Source organism: Phasianus colchicus, chromosome 29 (genome assembly GCF_987193195.1).
Source record: "Phasianus colchicus chromosome 29, bPhaCol1.hap1.1, whole genome shotgun sequence".
In the NCBI taxonomy this organism is placed as follows: Eukaryota; Metazoa; Chordata; class Aves; order Galliformes; family Phasianidae; genus Phasianus; species Phasianus colchicus.
This window is the reverse complement of record NC_143464.1, coordinates 395,696-413,997: the sequence shown is the minus strand read 5'-3', so window position 1 is coordinate 413,997 and position 18,302 is coordinate 395,696. Positions and strand designations below refer to the sequence as shown.

Below are 18,302 nucleotides of genomic sequence, written 5' to 3'. Positions count from 1 at the left end.
GAAAAAGAAAAAAGCCCAAAAAGGTCAGAAAAAAAAGAAATGAGAAAAGAAGAAAAAAGCCAAGTAAACAGTCAAGAATAACAGCTGAGAAAAGACTGGATGGCCAAAATGTAGAGAAAGCAAGGCAGAGCACAGCAAGGGAAAGCAAGGCGAGAGTAGCAGCAAAAGGCAGGAGAATGAAGAAGGAGGGAGTGAAGAGCAGGAAAGGTGAGTTTGCCATAAGGCAAGGGGGAAGGGGAGGGGAAAGGGAGGAAAGGGGGGGTACAGGAGGGGAGGGGAAGGGAAGGAGGGGGGGAGAGGAGAGAGGGGAGGGGAGGAAGGGAAATATGGGAGGGAGGGTTGAGGGGAGGGTTGAAGGGAAAATAAAGAAGAGGCGAAGAAGAGACTCAAAAGTACAAAGCAGTGCACGTAAATGTAGAGGAAGCAAGTAGGGAAGCTAAGGGTAGCAGGGCAAAGGAAAGCAAAGGAAGGCAGTGAATGAGAGAAAGCAATCTTGCAGGAATGGTGGAGTGTGGGAAGAGCTGAGCCCCGGCCTGGCACAGGAGCTGCGCGGCAGGAGAAGAAGCTGAGCCCAAAGGTAAGAGGAGCTCCTTGGGGCTTTTTGTGGGCTTGAAGCAAAGCTGAGAAGCCGTGCCCGGGAGGAGGTGTGGGTAGCTCCAGGCCACCTTGCTGTCTCCCCAAGAGATGTGGGCTGTGGGCTAGGCAGCGGGCAGGAGTGCTGGCCAGAAGCAAGCATCTGTGTGGAGAAAGGCAAAGGGCGGAGGAGGTTGAAGGGGAGCTACCGGGCATGGGCTTGCTCAGCAAGGGGAGCAGAAGCCTGAAGGGCACGAGAAGGGAATAGAGAAGGGCATGCAGAAGGAGAGAAGCTGCGAGCAGAGTTAAGAGGCACTTGTCAGAGCAGCAAGCAGAGCAGGCAAGTGTTGAGATTGGGAGTGAGTAGCAGGAAAAGGCAAGAGCACCAAGAAAAAGGAGGCGAGGGGCAAGCAGCTCAGGTAGGGAAGGGAGGGGACAGCAGCTCAGGTAGGGAAAAGGAAGGGCATGCAGCTCAGGTACGGGGAAGGGAGGGGACAGCAGCTCAGGTAGGGAAAAGGAAGGGCATGCAGCTCAGGTAGGGAAAAGGAAGGGCATGCAGCTCAGGTAGGGAAAAGGAAGGGCATGCAGCTCAGGTAGGGAAAAGGAAGGGCATGCAGCTCAGGTAGGGAAAAGGAAGGGCATGCAGCTCAGGTAGGGAAAAGGAAGGGCATGCAGCTCAGGTAGGGAAAAGGAAGGGCATGCAGCTCAGGTAGGGAAAAGGAAGGGCATGCAGCTCAGGTAGGGAAAAGGAAGGGCATGCAGCTCAGGTAGGGAAAAGGAAGGGCATGCAGCTCAGGTAGGGAAAAGGAAGGGCATGCAGCTCAGGTAGGGAAGGGAGGGGACAGCACCTAAGCTAGGAAAGTGAGTGGATAGCAGGTGAGGTAGGAAAGTGAGGGGACAACCAGTAAAGAAGCCAAGTGAGCAAACATCTGCTCAAGTACGTAGCGAGGGGCAAGGAGCTCAGCTCGGTAAGTTAGGGGGAAGCAGCTCAGGTAGGGAATGAGAGGGGCCAGCAGCTCAGCTAGGAAAGCGAGGGGCAAGCAGGTCAGGTAGGGAATGAGAGGGGCCAGCAGTTTAGCTAGGAAAGCGAGGGGCAAGCAGGTCAGGTAGGTAATTTTTGGAACAAGCAGCTCAGGTAGGTAAAGGAAGGGACAGCAGCTCAGGTAAGAAGAGCAGGCAAGGGAATGGTAGGATAGGGCAAGGGGGGAGGTGAGGGTGAAAAGAAAGAATGGGGAGGGTAGGGAGGGCTTAAAGGGGGTTTCAGGAGTACCTATGATTATAAAAAAAAAAAAAATGAAAAAGAAGAAAAAAAGGTGAAAGAAAAAAGAGAAATGGGAAAAAAAAGAGTAATAAAGGAAAAAAAATAAAAAAGGAAAAAAGAAAAAAAAATGGAAAACAAAGAGAGAAAACCAAGATGAAAAAGAAAAAATGAAAATAAAAAAAAAATGAGAAAAGAGAGAGAAAAATGAAATAAAAAAGAAAAGTGCAATGAAAAAAAAAGAAAAAAGAATAAAAAAAAAAGAAAAAAGGAGTGAAAATGAAAAAAGAAAACCAAGATGGAAATGAGAAAAAATAGATGAAAACAAAAAAAAAAAAAGGAAAAGAGAAAAAAAAAAAAAAGAACAAGTGCAATGAAATGAAAAAAGAAACGAAAGCATAAAAAAAGAAGAAAAAGAAAAAAGCCCAAAAAGGTCAGAAAAAAAAGAAATGAGAAAAGAAGAAAAAAGCCAAGTAAACAGTCAAGAATAACAGCTGAGAAAAGACTGGATGGCCAAAATGTAGAGAAAGCAAAGCAGAGCACAGCAAGGGAAAGCAAGGCGAGAGTAGCAGCAAAAGGCAGGAGAATGAAGAAGGAGGGAGTGAAGAGCAGGAAAGGTGAGTTTGCCATAAGGCAAGGGGGAAGGGGAGGGGAAAGGGAGAAAAGGGGGGGTACGGGAGGGGAGGGGAAGGGAAGGAGGGGGGAGAGGAGAGAGGGGAGGGGAGGAAGGGAAATATGGGAGGGAGGGTTGAGGGGAGGGGGAGGGGAGGGTTGAAGGGAAAATAAAGAAGAGGCAAAGAAGAGACTCAAAAGTACAAAGCGGTGCACGTAAATGTAGAGGAAGCAAGTAGGGAAGCTAAGGGTAGCAGGGCAAAGGAAAGCAAAGGAAGGCAGTGAATGAGAGAAAGCAATCTTGCAGGAATGGTGGAGTGTGGGAAGAGCTGAGCCCCGGCCTGGCACAGGAGCTGCACGGCAGGAGAAGAAGCTGAGCCCAAAGGTAAGAGGAGCTCCTTGGGGCTTTTTGTGGGCTTGAAGCAAAGCTGAGAAGCCGTGCCCGGGAGGAGGTGTGGGTAGCTCCAGGCCACCTTGCTGTCTCCCCAAGAGATGCGGGCTGTGGGCTAGGCAGCGGGCAGGAGTGCTGGCCAGAAGCAAGCATCTGTGTGGAGAAAGGCAAAGGGCGGAGGAGGTTGAAGGGGAGCTACCGGGCATGGGCTTGCTCAGCAAGGGGAGCAGAAGCCTGAAGGGCACGAGAAGGGAATAGAGAAGGGCATGCAGAAGGAGAGAAGCTGCGAGCAGAGTTAAGAGGCACTTGTCAGAGCAGCAAGCAGAGCAGGCAAGTGTTGAGCTTGGGAGTGAGTAGCAGGAAAAGGCAAGAGCACCAAGAAAAAGGAGGCGAGGGGCAAGCAGCTCAGGTAGGGAAGGGAGGGGACAGCAGCTCAGGTAGGGAAAAGGAAGGGCATGCAGCTCAGGTAGGGAAAAGGAAGGGCATGCAGCTCAGGTAGGGAAAAGGAAGGGCATGCAGCTCAGGTAGGGAAGTGAGTGGATAGCAGGTGAGGTAGGTAAGTGAGGGGACAACCAGTAAGGAAGCCAAGTGAGCAAACATCTGCTCAAGTACGTAGCGAGGGGCAAGGAGCTCAGCTCGGTAAGTTAGGGGGAAGCAGCTCAGGTAGGGAATGAGAGGGGCCAGCAGCTCAGCTAGGAAAGCGAGGGGCAAGCAGCTCAGGTAGGGTATGAGAGGGGCCAGCAGTTTAGCTAGGAAAGCGAGGGGCAAGCAGGTCAGCTAGGTAATTTTTGGAACAAGCAGCTCAGGTAGGTAAAGGAAGGGACAGCAGCTCAGGTAAGAAGAGCAGGCAAGGGAATGGTAGGATAGGGCAAGGGGGGAGGTGAGGGTGAAAAGAAAGAATGGGGAGGGTAGGGAGGGCTTAAAGGGGGTTTCAGGAGTACCTATGATTATAAAAAAAAAAGAAAAAAAAAAAGAAAAATGAAAAACAAGAAAAAAAGGTGAAAGAAAAAAGAGAAAGGGAAAAAAAAGAGTAATAAAGGAAAAAAATAAAAAAGGAAAGAAGAAAAAATAATGGAAAACAAAGAGAAAACCAGGATGAAAAAGAAAAAATGAAAATAGAGAAAAATGAGAAAAGAGAGAGAAAAATGAAATAAAAAAGAAAAGTGCAATGAAAAAAAAAGAAAAAAGAATAAAAAAAAAAGAAAAAAAGAGTGAAAATGAAAAAAGAAAGCCAAGATGAAAATGAGAAAAAATAGATGAAAACAAAAAAAAAAAAGGAAAAGAGAAAAAAAAAAAAAAAGAACAAGTGCAATGAAATGAAAAAAGAAACGAAAGCATAAAAAAAGAAGAAAAAGAAAAAAGCCCAAAAAGGTCAGAAAAAAAAGAAATGAGAAAAGAAGAAAAAAGCCAAGTAAACAGTCAAGAATAACAGCTGAGAAAAGACTGGATGGCCAAAATGTAGAGAAAGCAAAGCAGAGCACAGCAAGGGAAAGCAAGGCGAGAGTAGCAGCAAAAGGCAGGAGAATGAAGAAGGAGGGAGTGAAGAGCAGGAAAGGTGAGTTTGCCATAAGGCAAGGGGGAAGGGGAGGGGAAAGGGAGAAAAGGGGGGGTACAGGAGGGGAGGGGAAGGGAAGGAGGGGGGGAGAGGAGAGAGGGGCGGGGAGGAAGGGAAATATGGGAGGGAGGGTTGAGGGGAGGGTTGAAGGGAAAATAAAGAAGAGGCGAAGAAGAGACTCAAAAGTACAAAGCAGTGCACGTAAATGTAGAGGAAGCAAGTAGGGAAGCTAAGGGTAGCAGGGCAAAGGAAAGCAAAGGAAGGCAGTGAATGAGAGAAAGCAATCTTGCAGGAATGGTGGAGTGTGGGAAGAGCTGAGCCCCGGCCTGGCACAGGAGCTGCGCGGCAGGAGAAGAAGCTGAGCCCAAAGGTAAGAGGAGCTCCTTGGGGCTTTTTGTGGGCTTGAAGCAAAGCTGAGAAGCCGTGCCCGGGAGGAGGTGTGGGTAGCTCCAGGCCACCTTGCTGTCTCCCCAAGAGATGCGGGCTGTGGGCTAGGCAGCGGGCAGGAGTGCTGGCCAGAAGCAAGCATCTGTGTGGAGAAAGGCAAAGGGCGGAGGAGGTTGAAGGGGAGCTACCGGGCATGGGCTTGCTCAGCAAGGGGAGCAGAAGCCTGAAGGGCACGAGAAGGGAATAGAGAAGGGCATGCAGAAGGAGAGAAGCTGCGAGCAGAGTTAAGAGGCACTTGTCAGAGCAGCAAGCAGAGCAGGCAAGTGTTGAGATTGGGAGTGAGTAGCAGGAAAAGGCAAGAGCACCAAGAAAAAGGAGGCGAGGGGCAAGCAGCTCAGGTACGGAAGGGAGGGGACAGCAGCTCAGGTAGGGAAAAGGAAGGGCATGCAGCTCAGGTACGGGGAAGGGAGGGGACAGCAGCTCAGGTAGGGAAAAGGAAGGGCATGCAGCTCAGGTAGGGAAAAGGAAGGGCATGCAGCTCAGGTAGGGAAAAGGAAGGGCATGCAGCTCAGGTAGGGAAAAGGAAGGGCATGCAGCTCAGGTAGGGAAAAGGAAGGGCATGCAGCTCAGGTAGGGAAAAGGAAGGGCATGCAGCTCAGGTAGGGAAAAGGAAGGGCATGCAGCTCAGGTAGGGAAAAGGAAGGGCACAGCACCTAAGCTAGGAAAGTGAGTGGATAGCAGGTGAGGTAGGTAAGTGAGGGAACAACCAGTAAGGAAGCCAAGTGAGCAAACATCTGCTCAAGTACGTAGCGAGGGGCAAGGAGCTCAGCTCGGTAAGTTAGGGGGAAGCAGCTCAGGTAGGGAATGAGAGGGGCCAGCAGCTCAGCTAGGAAAGCGAGGGGCAAGCAGGTCAGCTAGGTAATTTTTGGAACAAGCAGCTCAGGTAGGTAAAGGAAGGGACAGCAGCTCAGGTAAGAAGAGCAGGCAAGGGAATGGTAGGATAGGGCAAGGGGGGAGGTGAGGGTGAAAAGAAAGAATGGGGAGGGTAGGGAGGGCTTAAAGGGGGTTTCAGGAGTACCTATGATTATAAAAAAAAAAAAAAATGAAAAACAAGAAAAAAAGGTGAAAGAAAAAAGAGAAATGGGAAAAAAAAGAGTAATAAAGGAAAAAAAATAAAAAAGGAAAAAAGAAAAAAAAATGGAAAACAAAGAGAGAAAACCAAGATGAAAAAGAAAAAATGAAAATAAAAAAAAAATGAGAAAAGAGAGAGAAAAATGAAATAAAAAAGAAAAGTGCAATGAAAAAAAAAGAAAAAAGAATAAAAAAAAAAGAAAAAAAGAGTGAAAATGAAAAAAGAAAACCAAGATGGAAATGAGAAAAAATAGATGAAAACAAAAAAAAAAAAAGGAAAAGAGAAAAAAAAAAAAAAAGAACAAGTGCAATGAAATGAAAAAAGAAACGAAAGCATAAAAAAAGAAGAAAAAGAAAAAAGCCCAAAAAGGTCAGAAAAAAAAGAAATGAGAAAAGAAGAAAAAAGCCAAGTAAACAGTCAAGAATAACAGCTGAGAAAAGACTGGATGGCCAAAATGTAGAGAAAGCAAAGCAGAGCACAGCAAGGGAAAGCAAGGCGAGAGTAGCAGCAAAAGGCAGGAGAATGAAGAAGGAGGGAGTGAAGAGCAGGAAAGGTGAGTTTGCCATAAGGCAAGGGGGAAGGGGAGGGGAAAGGGAGAAAAGGGGGGGTACGGGAGGGGAGGGGAAGGGAAGGAGGGGGGAGAGGAGAGAGGGGAGGGGAGGAAGGGAAATATGGGAGGGAGGGTTGAGGGGAGGGGGAGGGGAGGGTTGAAGGGAAAATAAAGAAGAGGCAAAGAAGAGACTCAAAAGTACAAAGCGGTGCACGTAAATGTAGAGGAAGCAAGTAGGGAAGCTAAGGGTAGCAGGGCAAAGGAAAGCAAAGGAAGGCAGTGAATGAGAGAAAGCAATCTTGCAGGAATGGTGGAGTGTGGGAAGAGCTGAGCCCCGGCCTGGCACAGGAGCTGCACGGCAGGAGAAGAAGCTGAGCCCAAAGGTAAGAGGAGCTCCTTGGGGCTTTTTGTGGGCTTGAAGCAAAGCTGAGAAGCCGTGCCCGGGAGGAGGTGTGGGTAGCTCCAGGCCACCTTGCTGTCTCCCCAAGAGATGCGGGCTGTGGGCTAGGCAGCGGGCAGGAGGGAAAAGGAAGGGCATGCAGCTCAGGTAGGGAAAAGGAAGGGCAAGCAGCTCAGGTAGGGAAAAGGAAGGGCATGCAGCTCAGGTAGGGAAGGGAGGGGACAGCAGCTTAGGTAGGGAAAAGGAAGGGCATGCAGCTCAGCTAGGGAAAAAGGAGGGCACAGCAGCTAAGCTGTGTGTTATGGGAAGTAATGTCAGTGATCTGAATGGCAGTAACCTGCTGTTCTGCATGGGGCTGTTGTGGAAGTTTACTGTTCAGACTTTCTTAGTGAGCTCTCCCTAGATTGTTTCTGTCCTATTTCTACACTTGCTTTGTTTTTTTCCAGTCCTCTCTAATGAACAGCCCTGTGGCAATGATGCGGAATCTGCACCTGAAGGACTGAGAGGAAGAACATCAGAAGGCAGCAGCTGCAGTGTGTGGTGTTACAGGGCAGCGCTGCGTGTGCCGCCCAACTTGGCACTCCATGTCTTATCTGGTTGTACTCAATCAATAAACGATCACAATTACGGACTCAAAAAGAATAAGGCTGTCTTTTTCACCTTAGAGGAAAAAGGGGGCGATGGCAAGGAATGAGAGGCAGGTGAGGTCAGCTGTACAAAATCCCAACACAGATGGATAAGCTGCTTCATTAACAAGTCCAGCTTTTTCTGCGGCGGTGACCAGCATCTGTGCTGTTGTTTATCTGCAGTCAGGAATGTCATATTGCCTCTTTTTTCAACCCCCATTTACTCTTTCACAAAAGAGTATCAACTTTTGATACTGGTTCTGCAAACTGGGGAAGAGTAGCTTACAGAATGCCAACTGCTGCAGTGGACAGGTTGGAAGACAGCTGCTCCACCCGCCCATCTGCCACGGCAGCTCCTTGCTGGATGTGCCTGTGATAACTGCTTAGCTCCTGCCAGCAATCCCCTCACAATGGGGAGGAGAGCAGCACTTGCACAGTTGGTTTTACAAGCACTAAACAAGCACAACTAAAACGCTCAAGGGAGACTGTCTTAAAGCACAGTCACAGAATGTCTGTTATACTGAAGACTAAAGGAGATCACTTCCAATTGGCATCAGGGAGAAGACACAGAATAGGAGAATCACAGAATTGCCGGGGTTGGAAGGGACCTCAAGGATCATGAATCTCCAACCCCCCTGCTACATGCAGGGCCACCAACCTCCACATTTCACACTAGACCAGGCTGCCCAGGTTCCCATCCAATCTGGCCTTGAACACCTCCAGGGATGGATGGGGCATCCACAATCTCTCTGGGCAGCTGTTCCAGCACCTGACCACTCTCTGTAAAGAACTTCCCCCTGACATCCACCCTAAATCTTCCCTCCCTCAACTTCAAACCATTTCCCCTCGTCCTGCAGTTTTCTACCCTTTCCAAGAGTTGACTTCCCTCCTGCTTGTAGGCTCCCTTTAGGTGCTGAAATGCTGCAATGAGGTCACCCTGCAGCCTTCTTTTCTCCAGGCTGAACAAGCCCAGCTCCCTCAGCCTGTCCTCATAAGGGAGGTGCTCCAGTCCCCTGATCATCTTTGTGGCCCTCCTCTGGATCCTCTCCAACAGCTCCCTGTCTTTCTTGTACTGGGGGCTCCAGATGTGGTTGCAGTACTGCAGATGGGGCCTCACAAGAGCGGAGTAGAGGGGGACAATCACCTCCCTGTCCCTGCTGGCCACCCCTCTTCTGATGGAGCCCAGGATTCCATTTGCTTTCCCACCTGCAAGGGCACACTGCTGGCTCATGCTAAGCTTTTCATCTATCAGGACCCCCAGGTCCTTCTCCACGGGGCTGCTCTCAAGGACCGCTCCTTCCAGTCTGTATGGATGCCTGGGATTCCTCCAGCCCAAGTGCAAAACCTTGCACTGTGCTGTGTAGGACCTGATCAGGTTCACCCGGGTCCGCCTTTCCAACCTGTCGAGGTCCCTCCGAATGGCATCCCTTCCTTCAGCCGTGTCAACCGCACCGCTCAGCTTGGTGTTGTCAGCAAACTTGCTGAGGGTGCACTCGATTCCACCATTCATGTCATTGATGAAGGTGCTAAAGAGCATCGGTCCCAAGACAGAGCCCTGTGGGATGCTGCTCGTTACTGGCCTCACCTGGACATAGGGCCATTAATAACCACTCTTTGTCTGAGGCCTTACAACAAATTCCTTATCCATCGAGTGGTCCACCCATCAAATCCACATCCCTCCGGTTTGGAGATAAGGATGTGGTGGGGGACCGTGTCAAAGGCCGTGCTCAAGTCCAGGGAAATGACATCGGTCACCCTCCCCTTGTCCACCGATCCCGTCACTCCATCACAGAAGGCCACCAGATTGGTTAAGCATGACTTCCCCTGCTGAAGCCGTGCTGGCTGTCTCGGATCACACGCTCACTCCTCATGTGATCAAGCATGTCATCCAGGAGGATCTGTCCCATCATCTTCCCAGGCACAGAGGTGAGACTCACCGGCCTGTAGTTCCCGTGTCCTCCTTGCTCCCTTTCTTGCCAACGGCAGTGACGTGACCCTTCCTCCAGGCATCTGGGACCTCACCTGACAGCCACGACTTCTCAAATATGATGGAGAGCGGCTCGGCAGCCAGCTTCTTCAGAGCCCTGAGATGCACGCCATCCTGCCCATAGACTTGTACACGTTCAGTCTCACATCTCACCATCTATCTGCTCCATAGACTTGCACACGTTCAATCTCATCAGGCAGTCTCTCTGCTCTGCCCTCACAGCAGGGGGTATTTACCACCCCGGTCCCCACCTGGAGGTTTATGGATGCAGGGCTCAGGGACGTGACAAACTCTGGAATCCTGGCTGCCAGTGAAGACCGAGGCACAGAACTCATCCTGTACCTCAGACTTCTCTCCATCTGTTGCAGGCAGTTCTCCTTTTACATTTACAAAGGAGGCACACTTGCTTTGACCTGTCTCTTCTGGCCAATGCACGTGTAGAAAGTCTTCCTGTTGTTTTTCACGTCCCTCTCCAAGTTCAGTTCTGCGCCTTGTGTTTCCTGATCCCACGTCTGCAGGTCCAGACATCCCTGTATTCTTCCCAGGTGACACGGCCTGTTAGCCCTGTATTGCTCCAGGTGACACGGCCTGTTTGTTAGCCCTGTATTGCTCCAGGTGACACGGCCTGTTAGCAGAGCTCGCTGCTCCTTGCTTTGCCCCCAGCTGCCCAGCAGGTCTGCGCCGAGCCGATGGGCTTCCTGCGTCCTCTGCTTTCTATTCAGAGGGACGGAGAGCTCTTGTGCTCTCAGAAGGGAAGGCAGCCTTGAAGAGCAGCCAGCTTTGCTCACCATCTTTGTTTTTACAGACAGATCCCCAGAGATCTGGGCCACCAGCCCGTGAAAGCTTAAAGCTCGCCATCCCAAAGCTCAGGTCCTGCCCCACTCCTTGCCATGCCCACATCCCTCGGATCACCAACCCCACAAGCCGTGCTCACTGCAGCCAGGCTGCCCCAACCTGAACGCCTTTCACTCATCATCTCCTCCGCACTGCTGAGCAGCAGATCCAGCCACGCTTCACCTCTGGTCGGTCTGCCCAACGCCCGGAGCACAAAGTGACCATGGCTGCATTCCAGGAGCCTCCTGGAGCTCCTGGAGCTGGCCGTCTGTCCTTCCAGCAGATCTCCGATGGCTGCAGTCCTATTTTTGTAAAGATAACTGGTATTTCTGGGAGGAAATGTCCTATTTTTGGGAGAAAATGTCATACTGAGGACTGTAATGTCATATTGTTTGGAGAAAACATGAGGTATTTCTAAGAAAACTGTGACTCCCTGGAGAAAGTATCACATTATGGGGAAGGGGGGGTATTGTAATGTTGTATTTTTTGGAGGAAACGTGAAGTATTTCTAAGGAAACTGATATTTCTGGGAGGAAATATCATAATTTTGGAAGAAAATTTCATATATCTCTGATAAAGCTGGCATTCTGGGAGAAAATATCATGGATTTTGGAGAATGCTTGTATTTCCGGGAGAAAATATCGCATTTTTGGAACAAATTGTCATATTTAGGATTGAAAAGTGATCTTTCCGGAAGAAAACATCGTGTATTTGGGAGAACACTGATATTTGTGGGTTATAACGTCGTTTTTCGGCACTAGTGACACGAGAGAAGAGGCTGAAGCCCAGCTCTCTACAAGCTCCCTTCAGGTAGTTCTAGAGAGCAGTAAGGTCTTCCTGAGCCTCCTCTTCTCCAACTGAACAACCCCAGCTCCTTCAGCCGCTCCTCATGAGCTCTGTGCTCCAGACCCCTCGCCAGCCTTGGCGCCCTTCTTTGAACCCGCTCCAGGGCCTCGATGTCTTTCTGGCAGTGAGGGGCCCAAAAGTGGACACAGCACTCGAGGTGCGGCCTCACCAGAGCTGAGGACAGGGGGACAATCACTGCCCTGTTCCTGCTGGCCACACCGTTCCCGATGCAGGCCAGGATGCCATTGGCCTTCTTGGCCACCCGGGCACACTGCTGGCTCATTTCAGCCCAGCATCCATCAACACCCCCAGGTCCACTTCCTCTACGCATCTTCCAGCCGCTCCGCCCCCAGCCTGTAGCGTCGCCTGGGGTTGTTGCAGCCAAAGCACAGGACCTGGCCTTTGGCCTTGTTGGAACTCATCCCATTGGCTTCAGCCCAGCTCTCCAGCCTGTCCAGATCCCTCTGTGGGGCCTCGCTACCCCCAGGCAGATCCACACTTCCAGCCAGCCTGGTGTCATCCGCAAACTTCCCGAGGGTGCACTCAGTGCCCTCAGCTCATCAAGAAAGATCTTGAGGAGGACAGGCCCCAGCACCGACCCCTGGGGAACAGCACTGTGACCCACAGATACCACTTTTCTCACAGATACGTGACATTTTCATCCGGGAACACTATTTTAGTCCCCTACACATGATCTCTTCCACCAAAAAACAAGGACATTTTCTCCCAGATAGACCACTTTTCTCCTAACTATGTGACCGATTATCTGGGAAATACCCATTTTTTCCTAAAAATATGGCGTTTACTCCCAGAAATACCAGCTTTCTCACATACATGTGATCTCTTCCCCCCAAAACAAGACATTTTCTCCCAGAAATACCACTACGCTTAGAAATACCTCACGTTTCATCCCAAGAATACTACTTGACGCTCCTCAGGATCACACTTACTCCCAGAAAAATGGCAGTTTCTTCCAGATAGACCAGTTTTCTCCCAAATACATGACATTTTCTCCAAGATAGACCACTTTTCTCCCAAAGACGGGACATATTCCCCCAGAAATACCAGCTTCGTCTTAAAAATACGGCCTTTTTTCCCAAAATACCAGCTTTCTCACAAACACCTGTCATTTTCCAACCAAGGATGCTACTATCTCCCAGAAACAGCAGTTTTCTGAGAAATACCTGACATTTTCTCTCAAAAGTACTACTTGACACTCCTCAAGAGGACATTTTCTCCCATATTTACCGTATTTTCTCCCCAAAGGACCAGTCGTCACACCAAAAATACCACAGTTGCTCTCGAATAGAAGACATTCTCTCCCACCATTTCCGAGTTCTCTCCCTCAAGTATGTCATTTTCTCCCAGAAATACCACATTTCAGTGGTAAATTTCACCTTCTCTTCCAAAAAGAGGATATTTTCTCCCAGAAATACCCCTTCTCTTAGAACTACCACACGTTTTCTCCCAAAAATACTGGATGACAAAACCAAATGGGACACTTGCAACCAAGAAGAGGACTGGCACAACTGCAGAGCGGTGCCATCCTCATTGAAGAGGTGACGAGGAGTGTACAGGGAGGGGAGCTGGGGACAGTCGGGGGACATGTGGGGTCTGCTGTGGGTGTGACATGGGGTCGGTGGTGTCACCATTGTTGGTTCTTCCCTTCACTGGATGCCACTGGGAGTCGTTGAGTGTCACTGTCTTCAGGTGACACCGTGACACAGGGTGACCTCGATGTGGAACAGCCGTGACGCAGTGTCCCCATCCCTGGCTGTCACTGTTGTTACCGTCATCTGGTGTCACCATCACTTGTGTGCCACCATCTATCGGGTGACACCATTCCCTGTACTCTGACCACCGCATGGGGCCAGGCACAGGCAGCTCTGCGTTGTCACCATGCTGTCACTGAGCCTCTCACTGTTCTTTGTCACACCTCCAGGCCCACCTAGAGCTGGACCTGGTGACACTGGAGTCCTCTGGCGCTGTCACCATCGTCTGACATGAGGATGTGGACACGCACGGTGGTGAACTCTGTGCCACCACCAGAGGGGACTGTGTGACACCAGCGTGGCACAGCCGTGACGCGGTGTCATCGTCATCGGGTGTCGCGTTCGGCAGCCAGCATCGGGTGTCACCGTCATGCAGAGGGGACAAAAGGACCCCCTGGGGACGTTGAGCCGAAGCTGGGGACACTGTAACCAGCTGGAGGACTTCCTGGAGAAGTGGGGACACAGCATCGTGCTGTCACACCACCAAAGTTGGGGACACCTTCATGGCACCCTGGTGGTGTCACGTACTGGAGATGGGGACACCCCCACAGTGTCACCCCCACGGACCACTTTGTTCCCATTGGTCGGCGGTTGACACCCCTCACTTTTGCAATTAAGGTTTATTTTTCGATAATGGGGGTTAGGGGATGTCCCCCCCCATGTCCCCATGTAAACTAAGCATGCACGCTGCAGTTTTCAGCCTAGGCTTTTAAGAGCAAAGCCAGAAAATTCCACACCGCTCAGTACAAAGCTGTGCGATGATGAGAGTGACTCAAGCTCTGCCCAAAGGATGAAAAGTAGCATCAAAACGGCTGAAGAGAGGGGGGACAATGAGGCAAGGTAGCACTGCAGAGAAGTCAGGAGAACACCTCTGCCTTCCGGGATCAGGCAGCCGGCGGAGCCTCTCTTCCCCCAACAGAGACGCCTGCAGGGTGAGGGGCACACGCTCACTTCTGCTCAGTGCTGCCCTGAGAAACTCAGACAGCTCGAGACAGCTGTTCTCTAACTCAGCGCGCCTGTGCTCAGGCCGTGCTACTCGCAGCTCTGTGCACGTGCTTTGCAGGCAGTGCGTTTATGGGCAGGGCCAAGGACTGGTGCATCCATTGCTTCTATAACCTGCAGCATCCCCTGATGGAGATGTGGGAGTTCTGACCCAGCGCCGCGAGTGGAATAACGAGGAGGTGGTGCAGCAGCTCACTGAGTGCCACTGGACAAATCAGGCCGTGCGCTCTTTGTGAATACAAAGCTCCAATTGTTTATTGATGGACTGCAACCAGAGTGCCAAGTTGGGCTGCTGCCACGAAGCCGCTGCCTTCTGATGCTCCTCCACTCAGTCCTTCAGCTGCAGCTTCTCCATCATCTCCACAAGGCTGTTCATTGTGGAGGACTGGAAAGAAAGAAAGCGAGCGTCAAAGTAGGACACCGCTTCCCCCAGCATTCTACAATCCCCTTCACGTCTGACAGAGAACAACAAGAGCCGTGTCTGTGCTCACCGAGGACTCACCTCTGCACGTGCAGCGGCAGCTCTCAGAGCAGCCTTCTTCATTTCTGCTCTCCTCTCTTTTTGTCGTTGTCGTCTTGCTATAGAGAAAGAGGAGAGAAATTCAGTTTGTCAACAGCAAAACCGCGGAAACATGGGTACATGAAAACAGGCTAGGAAGCCTCTCAGGGAAGGGTATTTCCAGTGGGACAAGCAGAAGGCAGTCATGGATTTCATGGGAAAAGAGAGGGTTACACTTTCTGGCACTTCCTTGCCATTGGACTCGGCAGCCTTCTACTCTTTTCCCCCCTCCGCAGAGAGAAGGAGAAAGCAAAGCAAATCCTAAGCAAACTCCATGCACCTGATAAGGGAAGCACCTCACCAGGGCAGCTGCAGCACCTTCCTACCTCTTCGCTTTGAGGTCCGGAACCGCTCAGTCGGCGCTGGGGCAGGCCCAGGGTGTGTTGCTGGAGCTGGCACACCGCCTCTGCTCTGATGTGGGCTCTGAGCCTTCTCCCCATCGCGCTCCACCTTCACTTGTTTCTTGGCAGGCCACAGCTCTGCTTTTTGCTCCTCTTCCTCCACTCCCTTGCGCTTTCTTGCAGCCATGGTCTTGGAGAGGGAGTGGTTGTCAACTGCAGGGGAAGGTCTTTCCCCTCTGCTGGGACCTGCTGTTCCAGGAAGCCCTCCTGGAGCCTGGAGAGGAGCTTTCGCGTACATCTTGCCGTTTGGCTCAGCACCTCTCCCTGTTCAAATCAAGCAAGGGGAAGCAGCAAGATTAAAAGAGAGTCACACACTGCCTTCGGTCTGCAAAATGGGCCACAATGCTAGGAACTCTCGAGTGTTCACAGCAATGGACCTTGGGATCTTGGCTGAACTGTGGGCCATTTCCAATTGGGACAGGAAAGGCAACTGTAATCCCCAGGGATTAAGATCTCAAGCAACACGCAATGACAGCAGTCCCAGGAAAGGACAGACAGAAAGCCTAACTAGAAAGACAGTGCACCAAACCCAGATGCTGCTGTGTGTCTGTACCTCTCTTGGGGGCTGTGCCACACTCCATGCTCCTCCCCTGGCTTCCTGCAAGGCTGCGCTTCACTGCAAGCCTGCTTGCATCAGCTTCTGTCAGAAAGGAAACAAGAAAGACATGAAGAGCATCTCTTTGGAGGAGCATTTTAGCACAGCCAACCACAAACTTCTGCTCCTCAAGCGTAGTTTCTTCAATTGGCCTTTCTGCTGCTACAACGCTGTGCCATTTCTGCAGTCAGCACAGATCTGCAGTGCCCCTTCTTTTCTCCTCCATCCCACACAGCCCTTCATGCAGCCCTATTTAGAGGCAGGTACCCACACCACAGCTCACAAGAGCTTCTTACCTGGGGAGGCTTTCCGTTTCCCCCCAAGCCCAGCACCATTCCATGGACGTGCAGGCTCCGTCCCTACAACAACAGATTGTGTGTTGATTTCACAGACACCAGGAGCAGCACTGTCCTGTTAGCCCACGTCCACCACAAAAACCAAAAGACACTCTTCTACAGCCAGAACAGAAACTGATCTTTAAACTGCAGTGCGCTTGCACAAAGCACTACTGCTCTCATTCCCGCTCAGGTGGCAGCAGAGGAACCCCAGTCTGCCTGACAGCTCTGCATGCTGCAGAGCAAAGCTGCGTCAGCACACAAAACGCTATCAGCTGCAAAAGTCGAGGCACGGATTTTTTGTCCCTACAGGGAATGCACTCAGCTCTGAGCACCACCACTTACACACACACTTCTGTCTCACTGCTGCCATCTGTTGCTGTCGGCCTCTCTAATGCTTCCACCATGGTTACCGGACATCCCTGCAGTGCTGCACCGCTCAGAAGTAATACTTAAAATGCATTCTTCCATACTTCATGACAGAGGACTGCAGAGACTCACTTTTGCGTGGTGCTAAGGATGGTCCGTCCCCATCGCGTCCCTCTGTGCGCTGCAAGGCGCTGTTGGATCTCTGGCAGCCTGCTGGGTGCTGCTCCCTAGCACAGGGAACTGCGCCGCGCTGCTTCTGAGGAGAGAAATAAAGGAAGGGCCATGGAAACGGCCACCCAACGTTTGCAAAGAGATGCAGCGTTCCAGATGGTGCCAGAGGTGGGTATCAGAGTGCTGAGACGTTAGTTATCACTAACGGAAACATTTGGGAGCGCATTCACAACATCTGCACGCGCTGCAATTTCTGGGCATATCCAGCTTTCTCATCGTTCAGGTGGAGAAGACGGGCGCTCTCAGACATCACTTTGGGGGGTTAAACCAACACACCTGCAAACACCAGCATTATTCCGAGGGAAACAGTGACTTCAGGTGCCACAGTTCAACCCATGCAAAATTACCGTACACAGCCTTAGCTCTTCACCACTATTTCTTCCCCACCCTTTACTACTGCAGGCAGCTAGAACTAACTTCTCAGCAGAAACCCAGGGCAGCTGGCAAACCATAACCAGGTGCAGCTGGCAGGAGGGCAGTGCCCGCTCTCTGCTCCCACCCTGCCCCAGCAGGTTAAGGAGCCTGGCAATGCTGTCCTGTTGCTGCAAGTGCACAACCCAGCCGCTTACTGAGCTAACAAAGGACCAGCAGGGCTCCCCCTGCTCCACCCCTTCCCCTCCAAAACCAGAGAAAGGAGAAACCCAAGCGAAAGAAACCCAGCCATACCTTTCCACGCGCAAAGCAGCGATGGCAACTGCGTCCGTCTCCCTGCTGAGACATGCTGGGGAACGTCTCAGGGGAAGCTCAAGTTCCCGGGGTCCTCTCCACAGGGACTGCCCGCACTGTTGGAAAGAGCTGGCTTCACTCTCTCTTCAAGTGCCTCGATCCCCAAAATCTCCTTTTGGAAAGGAAAAAGGAACCCTAAGGAAAGAACCTGCAAGTGAAAACAGTGAGGAAGAAGCATTTTCCCAGCATTCTTCTGCTGTGCAGTTTAGACTCTCGGGCAGGGCAATGTCTCGAAACCAGCTGGTTACAAGGACTGTCCCCAAAATACACCCAGCTCCTGTACAGCTGCCATGATTTCTGACAGCAAGCGTTCTCCATCTCCTCAATAGTTACGCGCCTTGAAGCACATGGCTGGTGTTGCTGTCCTGAAGAAAACTCCCTCTGTCTCACTGCCAGCCGGGACGAGGGCTGATGCAGCGTGCCCACCCCAGCCCAGCTTTCCTGCTGAGACACCTCCCGGCAACCACCCAGCACCAAACCCAGCTCACCTGCTCGGCCTGCTCAGCCTGAGCTGTGCCCAGCTCACGCACACGCCGCAGCGGTGCTTCCGACGGGCTCTCGCAGGGTGATCTCTCAAGGAAAGCTCACAGCTCAGTCTCTGCGTGCAGCACACTCACCAGAGCACCAGCTCTGCTCACCGGCTGTGCCACAAATGCTCCCACCTCGGCGATGACTGTGACCTCAGCGAGTGCCCGCATCACTTCTGTGCTTCCATCATAAGCAAAGGGCGTGCTCACCTCCCAGATCCAAATTTTAGGAAACCAACACCACGGTCTCCCAACGGGTTTATTTAAGTAAAAGAACAGAGAAATTAAGATGACCCTCATGCAGCCAGTTCTTGCTCAGGTGCTGCACAATCGGACCAAGGAGATGTTACCCCCAGGCTGCCTCCAGCTTGGAGGATTTGAGCTCCCAAGCAACCAGCAAGCATTTGGACGTGCCCTCCCCCTGCTTTTTACAAGGACAGACGAGTCCTTCTTGGGATGCCAGCTATTCTGCAAAGGCGGAATAGCTCTGTTCTTGGGCCGCAGCTCCTTGGCCACGCGCTTCTCAAATACTGGGGCTGCATTACCTCCTGGGCATCCACACGTGCTCCGACTCTCCCGCAGAGTTTCTGGCTTCCTGCTGGGGAGCTTCTCATCTTCTGCAATATCATTCCTG

The 18,302-nt window shown here is 51.2% G+C and overlaps 1 protein-coding gene and 1 long non-coding RNA gene across 2 annotated transcripts; one reads left to right on the top strand and one right to left on the bottom strand.

The window, feature by feature from the left end:
• Positions 1-1,883: 1,883 nt before the first annotated feature.
• LOC149914415 (uncharacterized) lies at positions 1,884-8,506 on the top strand. The gene is made up of 5 exons (XR_016460344.1): positions 1,884-2,448; positions 2,751-4,389; positions 4,682-6,461; positions 6,764-6,841; positions 7,305-8,506. It is a non-coding gene; the product is annotated as an uncharacterized LOC149914415 (long non-coding RNA).
• Positions 8,507-13,248: 4,742 nt separating this feature from the next.
• LOC149914414 (zinc finger CCCH domain-containing protein 11A-like) lies at positions 13,249-17,286 on the bottom strand. The gene is made up of 7 exons (XM_090126332.1): positions 17,082-17,286; positions 16,317-16,440; positions 15,777-15,839; positions 15,439-15,525; positions 14,811-15,149; positions 14,428-14,504; positions 13,249-14,310 (listed from the first exon to the last, which is right to left on the bottom strand). Exons 1-7 carry the CDS (start codon positions 17,133-17,135, stop codon positions 14,254-14,256), a joined length of 801 nt encoding a protein of 266 aa, XP_089982458.1. The 5' UTR covers positions 17,136-17,286; the 3' UTR covers positions 13,249-14,253.
• Between the last annotated feature and the right edge of the window lie 1,016 nt (positions 17,287-18,302).